Source organism: Corylus avellana, chromosome 5 (assembly GCF_965113065.1).
Source record: "Corylus avellana chromosome 5, dhCorAvel1.hap1.2, whole genome shotgun sequence".
Classification (NCBI taxonomy): domain Eukaryota; kingdom Viridiplantae; phylum Streptophyta; class Magnoliopsida; order Fagales; family Betulaceae; genus Corylus; species Corylus avellana.
The window spans coordinates 28,598,065-28,612,732 of NC_142494.1; the positions used below are offsets into that span (position 1 = coordinate 28,598,065).

The 14,668-nt window shown below is 35.8% G+C and overlaps 2 protein-coding genes across 3 annotated transcripts; one reads left to right on the top strand and one right to left on the bottom strand.

Annotated features, from left to right (window-relative positions):
- The first annotated feature begins 2,323 nt into the window (after positions 1-2,323).
- LOC132183424 (Small GTP-binding protein) lies at positions 2,324-9,504 on the top strand. 2 transcript variants are annotated; one of them, XM_059596857.2, is made up of 12 exons: positions 2,324-2,709; positions 3,237-3,987; positions 5,310-5,466; positions 5,596-5,650; positions 6,000-6,067; positions 6,148-6,252; positions 6,342-6,413; positions 6,792-6,905; positions 7,619-7,759; positions 7,850-7,909; positions 8,434-8,635; positions 8,943-9,504. In XM_059596857.2, exons 1-11 carry the CDS (start codon positions 2,359-2,361, stop codon positions 8,597-8,599), a joined length of 2,040 nt encoding a protein of 679 aa, XP_059452840.2. In that variant the 5' UTR covers positions 2,324-2,358; the 3' UTR covers positions 8,600-8,635; positions 8,943-9,504. The 2 variants fall into 2 exon arrangements, with proteins under 2 accessions (XP_059452840.2, XP_059452841.2); XM_059596858.2 differs by lacking the exon at positions 6,792-6,905.
- Positions 9,261-13,881, bottom strand: LOC132183430 (putative WRKY transcription factor 72). Its single transcript, XM_059596866.2, has 5 exons — positions 13,768-13,881; positions 12,459-12,545; positions 11,069-11,602; positions 10,782-10,895; positions 9,261-10,678 (listed from the first exon to the last, which is right to left on the bottom strand). Exons 1-5 carry the CDS (start codon positions 13,879-13,881, stop codon positions 9,806-9,808), a joined length of 1,722 nt encoding a protein of 573 aa, XP_059452849.2. The 3' UTR covers positions 9,261-9,805.
- Between the last annotated feature and the right edge of the window lie 787 nt (positions 13,882-14,668).

A 14,668-nucleotide genomic window follows, 5' to 3' on the forward strand; every position in this document is an offset into this window, starting at 1 on the left:
TGGCATCCTTCCTCATTAAAAGCTCGAGGCTGAAGCCAAGAATCAAGATAACAAATGGGGCCATCTGATGTGACCATCCACCAATGAGTGTATCATAATGATCACCGATCCATACCAGAAATTGAGAGACAAAAAAGTTTCACCTTCACAACTATATCTAAATGTCGTCTTTTCTAAAGTGATGGTGATCGTGATCTTAAAGGTGGGATAAAGATAATGATGCTAATTTGGCTATAGTTTAGCAAGAATTATACTTTTGCCGACACCTTGTTCCAAGCCAGGTCGAATTCATTCCATTTTCAAAGATTTGAAAGACACCGGACGTTCCTTTTTTATTTTTAATACAAAATTTGTTATAGTATGATATAAAGATGAAAATAAATTTGAGTATTTTATAAGTATTTTGTATTTTACTTTTATGTTAAAAAGCAAAAATCTTAGACAAAAACTGTTGTGCGATGATTATTATTATTATTTTATATCGTTTCAGTTCGATCTATCTTTATTTAGTGGTTTAATAGACTTGAATTGGGATTGTAAAATTTCTTACCCAAAGTATGAGTGAAGCCCCATGCAAAAGAGAAAACTCAGCCGTAAACATTGAGAGAGAGCTAGAAAGCCAAAGCCAGACCCCGACCGACAAAAGAAAGAGAAAAAGACTTAGATTACAGTGTTATTTTCTCTTATTTTATAGGAAATTGATATTTTTGTGTATTAGACATTTGAACTTTGAGTGAATTTATATTCATTATTTGTGTAATCCATATTTAGTTAGTGAATTTTTTCTTCATCATCTTTGCCTGTAAACCTACTTAACGAACCACGGAAATTTTGATATTCTTATGTGTTGTTGTTTTGTGTTATTTACGGTAATTAGGTTACAACTTGCAACCTTGTTCAACTCAACAAACCTCCGTTACAAGAAGAAAGAGAGCTCTACTTAGTCGTCCAGCTGAGCTCGATTCTCTCTAGCACTCCTGTTGTACAAGGTTTTAGAAAGCACATTAAAAATTTGGCATATAAACGTGAATGAAAAATTCGGATTATGAATGATGATATATATAATATTATTTGGGTTAATAATTTGTTTGGTACCTGAGTTTTAAAACCGTACAAATCTAGTAATCAACCTATGAGAAAAGACAGAATCAGTACCTCCGTCAATTCAGTTAACGAAATTAGTACGTGTCACTCCTATAATACGCCATGTGGCATAAAAAAATAATAATTAAAAAAAAAAGAAACAAATTTTAAGACGAGCCACCCCCAAATTTTTTTCTTTTTTTTTTTTAAAAAAAAAGTTATTATTTTATTATTTTAAATTATTATTATTTTATTTTAAATTATTATTTTATTTTTTTAATTTTTTTTTTTAATTTTGTACGCCACGTGGCGTATTATGGGAGTGATACGTGCAAATTTCATTGATTGAACTGACGGAGGTACTAATTCTGTCTTTTTTCATTGGTTGGATACTAAATTTGTGCGGTTTTAAAAATCATGAGGAAAAAATAAAAAAGTACAAACTCAAGTACCAAAAAAGTTATTAACCCTTATTTTTTTTATTATGTTGTAGTTTAGTAGCATTTATGTTATCTTACTAGATTTTGTGAGATGTCGTTAATTATGATGAGAATAACTTCTATCGGGCTTTGGTGTAAGAGTACTCATTTATGGCATCCAATAAAACTTTGGCACTTCAACTTATTTCACCAAATAGAATAAACATAAAATTTCTCACTTTGATGTTTATGTTTGTGATAAAGTCCGTGGTTCTGTTGAAGGAAAATGTTAGGTATTCTTCTTGTGTTATTCTAGTTCTAGGTAAATATTATTTTATAAAAAAACAAAAAAGAAATTGGCTCCACAAGTCTCTTATTTCTCTCACCCAATTTTTAGAAAATAATATTCATCTATAACTAAGAGAACACCTAGCATTTTCTATTATTGAATGGGTAAGACGATAAGTTGGCTGATTTGGTGTTTTTGCGTTTATTTTAATTCATGTTTCAAGTTGATGTGTCCAATTTTTATTGGAGTGGATTTACACCACTTTGTAATTGTAGGGGCTCTCACATAGGATATTTATTATTTAATTTAATATATTGAGTATATATTTCTTCAAATCTTTGCCATACCTTTCTTATTATAATTTAAACTAGTTTAATTTTCATTCAATTTTATATATATAATTTAATTTTATAATGCAGCCATTTAAATAGTCAACTTCAACAAATGAGAGAATTATTGACCACCTAAAACGACGTCGTTTAAGAGCAAACGCCATAACAATTTCGCTTCGACTCTAGGAGACTATCGGACTGACTTGCCTCGCTTCCAGAGCTCCTAAACCCCCAAATGGGTTCTCTGGGCAGAGCTTCAAGGACACTAAAACCGCTCAAACTCTTCCCTCGCGCTCACACTCCCTCTAAATTTGGCCCATTTACCTCTATACTCAAAGGGAACGAGATATGTACCAGAATAGGAAACAACCATTCTGGTTTGAGCCATGGATTTGCCTCTCATTCTCGCCAAAGCAGCGAAGAGAATGTCATAGATTTGAGCCAGTACCCTACAGAGAGGATCAGAAACTTTTCCATTATCGCACACGTCGACCACGGCAAGTCTACGCTCGCTGACCGGCTTTTGGAGCTCACTGGGACCATTAAGAGGGGCCATGGTCAGCCTCAATACCTGGACAAGCTGCAGGTATACGAAAATTTCATGAGTGCTTTTGTTTTTTTTTTTTTGGAAGAAACGTGAATTGGGTATTGAATGGAATTTGATTTACTTTGGAGTATATGGTCCTTTTAATGGGTTTTGTTCCTGAGTGAAGTTTATGTTTGCTTTCTCAGAGAATAGAATAGAAAAGAAAAGAAAAGAAATTTATAAGTGGTTTCTTTGCATGGTGGCGTGGTTTGAAGCCATCGCTCATTCTTTAGATAGTAAGGATGACGAACCTGTCTAACCCAGCCAAAAGAATAATGCTACATGGAGCATTGAATAATAAGACAGCTCATTCGTTAGAAAATAGGGAAATCTTGGTTTTAAATAAGTTCTTTTTGCCAAATTTCTATCTTTTAAATATTGGGTTTCTTTGGGAGTTATGTAAGCTTGAGTTAATGGTGAAAAAAGACTCTTGTTACATTTTATGCAGTTTCTGTGTTACAGGAATGTTGTATTACTTGATTTGTATTTGATATGCCACTTGTTTGATGAAATCTGGATTGTAATAGGTAGAGAGAGAAAGGGGAATTACGGTGAAAGCTCAAACGGCTACCATGTTCCACAAGTACAACTTTCATGGCACCGAGATAAGCGATGGGCAAGACCAACCAAGTTTTCTACTAAATTTGATTGACACACCTGGTCATGTGGATTTCAGTTATGAAGTATCAAGATCCCTGGCAGCTTGCCAGGGTGCTCTTTTGGTTGTTGATGCTGCTCAGGGTGTTCAAGCGCAAACTGTTGCTAACTTTTATCTTGCTTTTGAATCTAACCTGACAATAATACCTGTCATAAATAAGATTGATCAGCCTACTGCTGATCCCGATCGTGTTAAAGCGCAACTAAAATCAATGTTTGATCTCGATCCTAGTGATGCTCTTTTAACATCTGCCAAAACAGGGCAGGGTCTGGAGCAAGTCCTTCCAGCAGTTATAGAGCGCATTCCTCCTCCTCCTGGGAAGAGTGGTTCACCCTTGCGTATGCTTTTACTAGATTCATATTATGATGAATACAAAGGAGTCATATGCCATGTTGCAGTTGTTGATGGTATGCTGCATAAAGGGGATAAGATTTCATCTGTGGGGACTGGCCAAGCTTATGAAGTTTTTGATGTTGGGATCATGCATCCTGAACTCACTCCCACTGGTGTCCTTCATACTGGACAAGTGGGATATGTTGTGAGTGGCATGCGTTCAACCAAAGAGGCTTGTATTGGAGACACTCTTTATCATAGTCGAAGCGTTGTAGAGCCCCTTCCAGGTATCTATTTCTGTATTCTTTTTACCCTCTTGCTTTATTTATTTATTTATTTATTATTATTATTTTTGTGGGGAGGGGTTGGGAGGTTCCACAGTGTAAAATAAAAAAAGAAAAGGAAGTTTCTGCAACCTTCTGTTGCATGCACTTATTGTTGCTATTTGCAACTTGGCTGTGCGTGTTGAGAATTGAATTGACATCTCCTAAAAACAAGTGTGAGTTGAAACCTTCAAATAAGGGTCACATTTCTGAAGTCATCAGTGCATGCTGAGAATAGTGTGGATGCACACCTTGACAGTATAAGATAATGAAAGTAGTATGTACTATGCAGAAGACTTTGGAAATTCACCTTTCCCCTTCAAGTGTGGTGGTGACTTAATCATGATTTGGCATTTTTTTCCCTGAGATATTATTGACAAATAATTTCATGTAAAGCAAAGGGACAGAGTTAAAAATTATGATATTTAAATATATAAAAACTTGAAATTTTATACAGACTTGCAGATATGCAGTTTACAAGCATACATAGCGATAACAGAAAGCAATTCTGTGCCTTGGGATGATATATTTTGTTGGGTTATACCCTTCTTAGCGCTCTCTTCTTGCCGATGTTCATGCACACCTCATCACAATGTTTAGTGTATTGAATCTGTCAATGTGTGTTAAATTTATTGCAGCAATCATGCGGTCATGAACTTCCTGCTTATTCCTGGGAAAAAAACTTCTTGGCATTTGAACTTTTTACCTAATTGCGTTTTAAACTAAGGCTGCAGAGAATTGAGTAATGTTGCTTAGAATGTAATTTCTTTGTAATGTATGCACTGAGTGACAACTGTGAGAATTCTGTTTCATGACTTCAGTTTTCCTTTGCTAATGAGATTGATAGATCCTGTTGATTGGGGTGTTTAAAATTTGAAACATAAAGGTATTAATGCTGGGCAATTTGTTCTGCCTCGGTCAGGCTTTGGCTCGGCAGCCAAAAGCCATATTTGTAAGAGCTTCTATTCTTATTGCTAGCGACTGCAGACGATTCCATGAGATTATCTCTAGTGAGGTAATGGCTGTGTCTATTTTACTATTTAGCCGTTAGGATTGGACTATTTTCTCAATTTTATTTTATTTTTTCCTTAGAGGAGAGGGACTATTACTAATTTTGGGGAAATTGACTTCTTTTTTTCATTTTTCTTTCTTTTTTTTTTCTCACTATGAGTTTTTACTGGGTTTTCTTATAGTAAATAATGTTTTGGCTGCAATTTGAATTCAGATTTTCCAGTTCCTGACACCTAAGTTATGCATGTGTGCTTTTGTATGCTTCTGAAATGTAGGATTCAAGCCTGCAAAACATATGGTCTTCTCTGGTGTTTATCCAGCTGATGGATCTGATTTTGAAGCTCTCAATCATGCAATAGAGAGACTGACATGCAATGATGCTAGCGTCTCTGTCACTAAAGAGAGTAGCACTGCACTAGGGCTGGGTTTTAGGTGTGGCATCCGCTATTGACTTGTTTCTTTTACTTCTTAGAAGAAGGATTCTGCTCCTATTACCATTTGACATTTGAGCCTCTTCATATGCAGTACATTTTTTATATGCTTATTGTTTTCTACTTACAGGTGTGGTTTTTTGGGCTTACTTCACATGGATGTTTTCCATCAGCGGCTTGAACAGGTGATCTTTCTTTCGTTTTTTTGATAATAGAAAACCAAAAAACTGTGTTGAGTTATTTATAAGAGTTATTCTCATTGTATATAATGACTGCTATCGAACATAATATCTACAAAGTGGCATTGGGATTTGCTATGCGATAAATATAATATGATATCAAGAATCTACTTTTAACTTAACACATCTGTCTGGTGTCTGCTCTACATGATCAAGTATTATGTAGGGCTGAAATTCTATGACATGATATTTGTTCATAAATCATACTTTTTAGATATATTCTGCTTAATGTTTTCAATACCTTTGCTTTTTGGCCTATTAATATCGAGACTCATGTCTGTTTATGTGATAACAGGAGTATGGAGCTCATGTTATTTCTACTGTTCCAACCGTTCCTTATATTTTTGAGTATTCTGATGGAAGGTATGTAATGTAATCTTGTGTCTGTGAGATAGTTTTGCCATCTGCTTTGCCAAATATTTTTTTATTGGTCCTTTTTCTAGCAAAGTTCAAGTACAGAATCCTGCTGCATTGCCCTCAAATCCCAAGCAACGAGTTACAGCTTGTTGGGAACCTACTGTAACAGCTACAATTATCATCCCTAGTGAGTAAGCTCTCATATTCCCTTGTCATAGCTACTTTTTGGCAGCATGCAAAGCTTTTATTTTATCCTGTCTTCATTTTTTGTCCGTTGAAGGTATGTGGGGCCTGTTATTACCCTATGCTCTGAACGAAGAGGGCAGCAGTTGGAGTATTCATTTGTTGATAGGTAACTTTTGCACCAAAATTGGTCTTAAATGATATGTTAAGTATCCTCAGTGGTTTAGTTTTTGTATGGGTTACCAGAATGTGTAATCAAACTACCATTATGTGCCCAACATTCAAGAGTCTCGCCTTAAATATTTTTGTTGATCCCTTCATTTCCCCACCCTCCTCACCCCCCCACCCCACCCCCCCTTCCCCCCTCCCCCCCTAGAACATAGTGAATTGGGTTTTATATAGAGACAGGTCATTGTATGCTTCATTGCTCATAGGTTGTTAGTAAGTCATGATGCTGCATTTTAATTGATTACTTGTAATTTTTAGATTATGTAGCCTTAGACGAACTCATTTATTTGAAATATTGATATGTGTTTAATACATGCAGTCAGCGCGTATTTATGAAGTATCGCTTACCTTTGAGGGAAATTGTTGTTGACTTTTACAATGAACTGAAAAGTATAACATCAGGATATGCCTCATTTGATTATGAGGATGCCGAGTAAGTTTTTTTTTTTCTCTCTCTCTCACATGACCCGCATGTGGTGGATTTTCCACTGGTTGGGCGTGTTTAATACATGCAGTCAGCGCGTATTTATGAAGTATCGCTTACCTTTGAGGGAAATTGTTGTTGACTTTTACAATGAACTGAAAAGTATAACATCAGGATATGCCTCATTTGATTATGAGGATGCCGAGTAAGTTTTTTTTTTTTTTTTTTTTTTTTTTTTTTTTTTTTCTCTCTCTCTCTCTCACATGACCTGCATGCGGGTGCACATGGACACACACCCGCCCTATCTAGATAGTACATACTGGTGCCACCAAAAGGTATGACATGCTGATTGGTGTCTCATAGAAAGTGCGGTGCTGTGGCTTTGTAATGTGTTCTAAGTATGGGCTTGTACTGCCTAGGGCATCAAGCACTACATGATGCTGTTTTTGTAGCTTATGTTTCCCATGAAAGCTAAAATGTCTGTACATGGGTTATAAATAAATTAGTTTCATGCTTGGCTATGAGTGTTGATGTCACAAGTAGCTTGGTCATACAGCAAGAAGCTGCCATATCTCCCAGCTTTCAGTAAACTGAGGGTTGAATAGTTTTTATTTTATTTTATTTTATAAGTAATTGACTAATATCATTAAAAGCATATGATGCATGTAAGGGTTGTGAATAGTTTCCCCTCGTTTGATGCATTTTATGGGTGTAATTGACAGATATCAAGAATCTGATCTGGTGAAACTTGATGTTCTCTTGAATGGACAATCAGTTGATGCCATGGCTACAATTGTTCACAACTTGAAGGCACAGCGTGTTGGTCGTGAACTGGTTGAGAAACTTAAAAAATTCATAGACAGGTCTCTATCTGGTCTTAATTGCTAATTTTGTTTTTGTATTTTTTTTCTGGTTTATTCCACAGTAGCCAAATATGTTCTGATTTTGAGCAGGCAAATGTTTGAGATAACAATACAAGCTGCAATTGGATCAAAGGTCATTGCGAGAGAGACGTAAGTTATTGTTTTAAAGTTTTTAGAAGGTCATCATGTCTGGTTTTGGTAAATTCTTCATGGTAAAAAGGGACTGAAACTTTTTTAAATCTCATACATCATTTTTGACCTAGGGTAATATTCTATTTCCTTAGTGGTGTCTATGGAAGGAAAGAAACAGTAGTAGTTTTGAGGATCACTAGAGACCTTAGTGGAATTAAATGATTTATTTTTTAAGACTCTTTCTTTGGGCTGCTGCTGCAGATTGCAGTTTTTCGAAATTTCATGCTTTCTTAGATCTCTTCTCCATTACTTGCTAGGCTTCTCTCTTGTATACTTCATATTACTTGAGCTGTGGCTTTGTGCTTTTTAAGAAAACTGTGATTATTTATCAGAAAAATTCCATTTCCTTAGTAAGTTCTCATGGGTTTCATTTATGCCAAATTGTATAAGTGTTTTCGTTGCACAAAGTTTCATCCTCCGTTTTAGTGTAATCGCTTCTTTTACTTTCATTGTTTGCCTAAGTCTGTCGACTTTGATTTTAGGATTTCGGCTATGAGAAAAAATGTTCTTGCAAAGTGCTATGGTGGGGACGTTAGTCGGAAGAGGAAATTGTTGGAGAAGCAAAAAGAAGGAAAGAAGCGAATGAAACGCATTGGTTCTGTTGATATACCTCAAGAGGCATTTCATGAACTACTGAAGGTTTCATGAAAAAAATGTCCAAAGAATTGGCCATATTTGGAACTGGTAATGTCAGTTCATCACTTATCTTCCTGTCAGGTGTTGAGGTTTATTACATTATCAATTGCAGCTAAGACATTGTGCATATGTTAATGTGTAATGGGAGGGAATTCCACTCTGTTTTCAAAAGTAGAAGGGAATTTCAAAAATTTGTAATGAGGTTCTTGACTTTAAGCAAATTCCCAAACCAATTCCCCTTCCACCAAAAAAATCCCCCCCCAGCAGCCCCAACAGTAATCATTCTTCAATTGTTACAGTAATCATTCTTCAATTGTCAACGAGTGGCTAAGCCCCTCTCTTTGCTTGTTTTCAGGTTTTTGGTTGTGAGAAAAAGTGATGGGAAGGCTGTTGGAAAAAGCAAAACGAGACAAGAAGCAAATGAAGGGCTCTACCTTTTTGGGTGGCCTGATGAGCTGCCACAGCTTTCGTGTAGAGAAGAAAAATAACCACATATTTGGCCATAGATGATTTTCTTCTTCTTTACAAGTAACACAATTGCTTTCTAGCATCAAAATTTAGAGATGCTGGTAAAATTACCATGTTTTGGGCTTATTTGGCGAGTATCACAAGTTCTTAAAGAATTTCCCTTTGGTTGGGTGGTGTACGTGGTGGATATTCCACTGGTTGGGCGTGTTTCAACATTCCTCTGCCGATGCATACACATGAAGGCCCATTTATCCCTTGGTGATTAAGATAAATCGAGATTAATAGTTTCGCTCGACTCTTGAAGAGTGGACTAATCTATCTAGTCGATGGTGAATATATTCGTATTTTAGTGCCACAGTTATATAAAAGTAAATTGATTCCTTGAGATGTTATTAAAGAAGCAATTTTTTTGGTCATTCAAGAAATAAAGAGTTGAGGTTCCCTTTTTATATCATTTTTGTGTGCGCTTAAGCTTTTAACTTGTTTGCTCTGCATTAATGCTGAAAACCTGGCTTGTTTGGATAGACATTTTACTTGATATTGAACAGAGGTAAGAACAAGAGACAACTTATGTTCAAAAGATGACTTGTACTGTCATGGTTTCAGGGCAAAGTTGGCCCATCCTATATTGCCAGCGTAATGTATAAAATTGATGTGAAAAAAGCCTGTATAGGAGGCGTTGCTAAAAAAAAGGAAAAAAGGAAGGTTCAATCATCACAACATCCCAGGCGATATTATGTGAGACCTATATCAGTTCATCTGATCCCTAATGGCAGAAGTAGATGTAGAGCTACTCTTGGAGATGGATAATGGCAACGGAGGCTGCAGAAGCATCAGACCTGCTGTGTGGGAATTCGATGACGCAAATCTGTTGAAGAAGCTTGATGCACATGCTTTCCCCTTTTGGGTCAATGAATCAGGAGAAACGGCCTGAATTGGCTCCCCTCCACCTTGGTTATCATGGGGTGCACCGCCACCCACTATTGATGAAATTGTGGCGGCAATAGCGGATCGGAAATTCGGGTCTGTCGCAATGGCCTTGGTTAGGGATTCTGTTAAAGACTGTTGAGAAGAAGCTTGGTGGGTCTTTTCCAAATAAGATTGGTAGAAATGTTCTTGGGATTGTTTCCCAAGATTTATGGAGCCAGTGTGGGTTTTGTTGTAGGGTACTGCACTATAACTGGGATATCCAGTGCCCCATGTCGTTGGTATAATGTTGGATTCTGAGGATGAGAAGCTTAGACTTCTTGAAGGAAATCTTGGGTTTGAAGCAAAGCTTGAAGGTAATCTATTAAAAAGAGTGGATGAAGAGAATGGAGAGGTGGTGAGGTCTAGAGTGACTGTTGGGAAAAGGGGCGCCGGCGAGGAAGAGTTTGGCAAGTAAAATTGTTTTGCTTTGGAATTATCCAAGATATTGAAATTTAACCCATTGAGTACTGGAGCAGCGGTTGCAATGGGTGTCGGACCAAGGCCGGGGTGAGACATTGACGACCCGGACAATAGCATGGAAGCCGCAGCGGAAGTGGTAGAAGCCATGGCAGTGGCTGAAACCGGAAGTGGGTGGTTGTGGGTTCCTTCATAGGTGGTGATCAAGATGGACATGTCCTCCGAACATCTTTGCACCTGTAATCATGTAAAAGAGTGTTTAAATCTTTAATTTTACAGAACATTTTGGACTACCATTAATTCTATATATGAAAATGAATATTAAGGCCTTAGTACAAACCTGTTTTCTTACTGGGCATTCTGGTGCAACTGTGCAACGATAGTATGCTCGTGGGCATGGGTTTCCTTTAGCTATTTTCTGTCCATATTTCCTCCATTGGCATCCATCATTCATCTGTATAAAAGGCATGTAAATGATGTATTACATGCAATTGCACTTATTATCAAAGTGATCATCAAAACATATAATCTGTAACTAAATTCCACGATTAAGCTCCCATCAAATGAATCTTAGATATATTAAGTGAAATATTAAAAAACTATATGCATGCATGGGCTAGCACTAACCGTTGGAGTGTCACATCTAGCTCTCACAGAAACCCTAGCTCTCTTCACATGGGTTTGCTGTGAAACTTCATCATCACCATTTCTCATTGTCTTTAGGGTTTTACCAGGTGGCCATGTCTCTGCAGCTTGCTTAGACTCCTCCAAACTAGTCTCGGGGCTTGCATCAGAAACAAGCTCTGTAGATAGTTGAAACTTGGAGTCCAATCCAAGAGTAAGGCTGGCCTTCCATTCCTCATAGTCGGTAGTTTTGCTATTGCTAGGGTTGCTAGGCGCTTTCTCTTCTTTCTTGGGCTCGCTCGGGCTTCTTCCAAGACAAAGTGATACAAGTTGATCAGGTTCTTCAGTTTCATCATGCAAGGGATGATCAACTGATGACTCCGTGGATTTCTTGGGAGTTTCCTGTTTGATGATATCGAAGAAACGCAGCTGAAGAGAATGGTAATCCTTCTCGATTTGCTCCAACATCACTTTTAATCTTTCGTTTTCTTCTCTCACCTCGCCCATTTCAGCTTTGGCAGATTCAAGTTCATTGACCTAGTACAAAATAATATTAATCATCCCAGTCATTCTTACAATTTAATTATCTACGTTTTTTTTAATTTAGAGAAATTAAAATAATATACAAAAGGGTAATGTTGAGAAGTTTCAATTTCATATTTACAAAAAGAAAAAATAAAAAAATAGAGTAGCTAGTACTATAGAATTTATAAGTAAGAAGAAAATCACATTCTTGTAATAATTTAAAGCCGATAATATATGCTCCAAGTATGTGCATGTAAATATCATAGCAACCTTAATTTATTCTGATTGTAAGATAATTGAGAAGTGCAACCTCAATTTGCCTTTGGTGTTAGGTATTGTATTATGAAGATAGGATTTCCATGAGACTATTGTATTTTCATAGTAGGAAAATCACTATCCTGGAAATGCCTTGCCAAATTTATCTCCATTTTTATCAATTTTCTAATTTCTTGGTTAATTTTTTTTCTCTGTTTTCAATTTTTTCCACGCACAGTTACGAAATTCCTGGTTTTAAAAGTCGTAAATATATAGTACTGGGATCTAATTAACCATTAAGTAAAATAATGCAGGAAGACAACATCATGTTGGTCATTCAAAGGGAAAAATATTTCCATGCATGAAATGACTGCGCGCATCCTATGACTTTCTAGACAGCATCCTTAATTAATTACAAGCATATGGACTTTAGTTCTTTAATCTCATCATTTTCACAAAAATGTGCATTGACTATTAATTAGCAGCATAGCCACGTAAGTGCATGTTACAAGAAAACCCAATTTTTCTTGAAAAAATTGCGCATAAATCAATCACAAAAACTAGTATTAATAAATGGGTTTCTGATACTGCTACTATACTGTACGTAAATTACCTCTTTGCCATTTCTCAAGTCCTTGTAGCCTGTTGAAGATCGGTTCAAGCTGCCCATCTCATGCAACACTGATCTTCTACTTTGAACCTAAAAGATATATAGTATGTGGAATTCATGAGCAAACACAACTGATCGATATATATTTGATGCATATATTCTTCTAATATTGATGTAGATCACACGTTGATATATATATATATAAAATCCAATATATGGAAATACATAAATTTAATCGTTTAAATATTAAAGTAAGTAAAAATATTATAGTTCCTAACGTGCGTATTAATCACGCATCTCCATATATATTATGATTTTATAAGATCATCATGTTGTCTAATACGCCATTTCTGTAATACATGGTCATGCATAAAAAATAATTATATCTGACATAATTGTTATTCATACAGTAATAGAAAGACATGGTAAAGATAATATTGAAATATTTAGAAAAGATCAAGCATTAAATTGAAAAGATCAACAGTTCATAGACAAAATCAAAATTTGACCCATAATTTAGATACCAAAATCATATTTTGATCTAAAACAAGACATTTAAATTGGCTAACAACTTCAAAAAAAATCCAAGGTTCTTTAAATTCATTGAAGAAAGTTGAAATACCAAATGAGGTTCTCCTATATATGCTGGGTATTCTAATTAATTAAGGAAAAAATTCTCTATGTTGAGTTCAAATGCATCATGTGAAGATGGAAATGACTCATTAAGCAGACCTTCATGCAACCTGCACTCTTGTAGAGTCATGAGTGGATGAGAGGTCTTCCATTCTGATAGAGATTTTTAATTTAATTAATCCTTTACTAATCATCTCTCTGCATGTGAGCCTTGTGTCTTATTCAACTCAGTTCTTTATAGATATGCATTTTATTAAAAAATAAATAATAATAATTAAGATCTAATCTAAGGTAAACCACAGTTGGAGGCACAATTAAGGAAAATAACAGTTGGATCAGTTGGCAGGAAGTTGGTATACTGCAGGTACTAAGAATCCTCTCACTTCAAGCCAGGAGACATCACCTGGCTGGGTCTAATTGCCGGTATCAACAAGAACAAAAAAATTTTGGCTCATGGGTCAAAACCAAAACTCATAGTTCAATCAAACATAAAAAGAGCCAGATTTTAATATGAATTCAAGACATCCTTAGAAATGGAAAATAGGAAAAATTTTCTAGTTAAAGTGGAAACGTTGATATTCTATGAGAAATTCAGATTTATGATGATCCCAAAAAAGAAAAGAAAAGAAAAAACATGATAAAAGTAGGAAGAGATGATAAAGCTCTTTCATTAGCATACCTGTCTACCCTCTTGGGTCTCATGGCCGACATCATGGGCGATGGATTCAAAAGTGTGTTCTTCTGTGGGCGGCAGAGCAGAAGAAGAGCATGGCATTTTCAGCATGTCATCCATTTGTAGAGAAGTAGATCTCCTTTGCTCTTCAAGCTTTATATACATAAAAACAACCAACTGCTGCTAATTTCAGACTTTGTATAAACATATAGAAATCCTAGTGCTCATCTATCCCCAACACGCAGTCACACCTAAAATGTCAACACCCCCCAACCACGCTCTCACTATTTTTATATTATTTGTTAAAAGATTAAACAATATATGAAGAATTGAGTTTCAACGTTTCGCAGTAGAGACAGAAATGAGTTTTAAGGAGAGAGAGAGAGAGCTGGATTTTCGGAAGCCTATTATTGTGTAATATATAGTAAAATAGTAATGCAAAAGCTGTTTGTTATAGTAGTATGGTTGAAGCTTGGGCATAGCCGATGTCACAGGGCTAACAGTCAAAGTCTCTATGAGTAACCTAGTAGCCCAGCTGGCTGCAGGTACCCTCTTTTGTGTCATTTGTCAATTGCGTAGCCTTCTTTGTTTTATTATTAATTTTATTATTTGATGAGTTGATGAATAATGTTATTTAGTAAACTGTTATACGCGAATTGTCATAAAAGTGAGTTGACGTGTTAGTAAAAATCAATGTTTAGTTTTTTGTTTGTTTTTTATGAATGTTGATCTAATGACTGTTTTTACTGTTACGTCATACAAGTTTAATCACAGTTGTCATATAATAATTTATTAAATAAAAGTATTCCCTTTTAAATTTTACATTTTGGCAGGAGTAATATTATTTAGTAAACTCTTATACGAATGTTGTACAACTAGAATGACGTGACAGTGAAAATTAGCATTT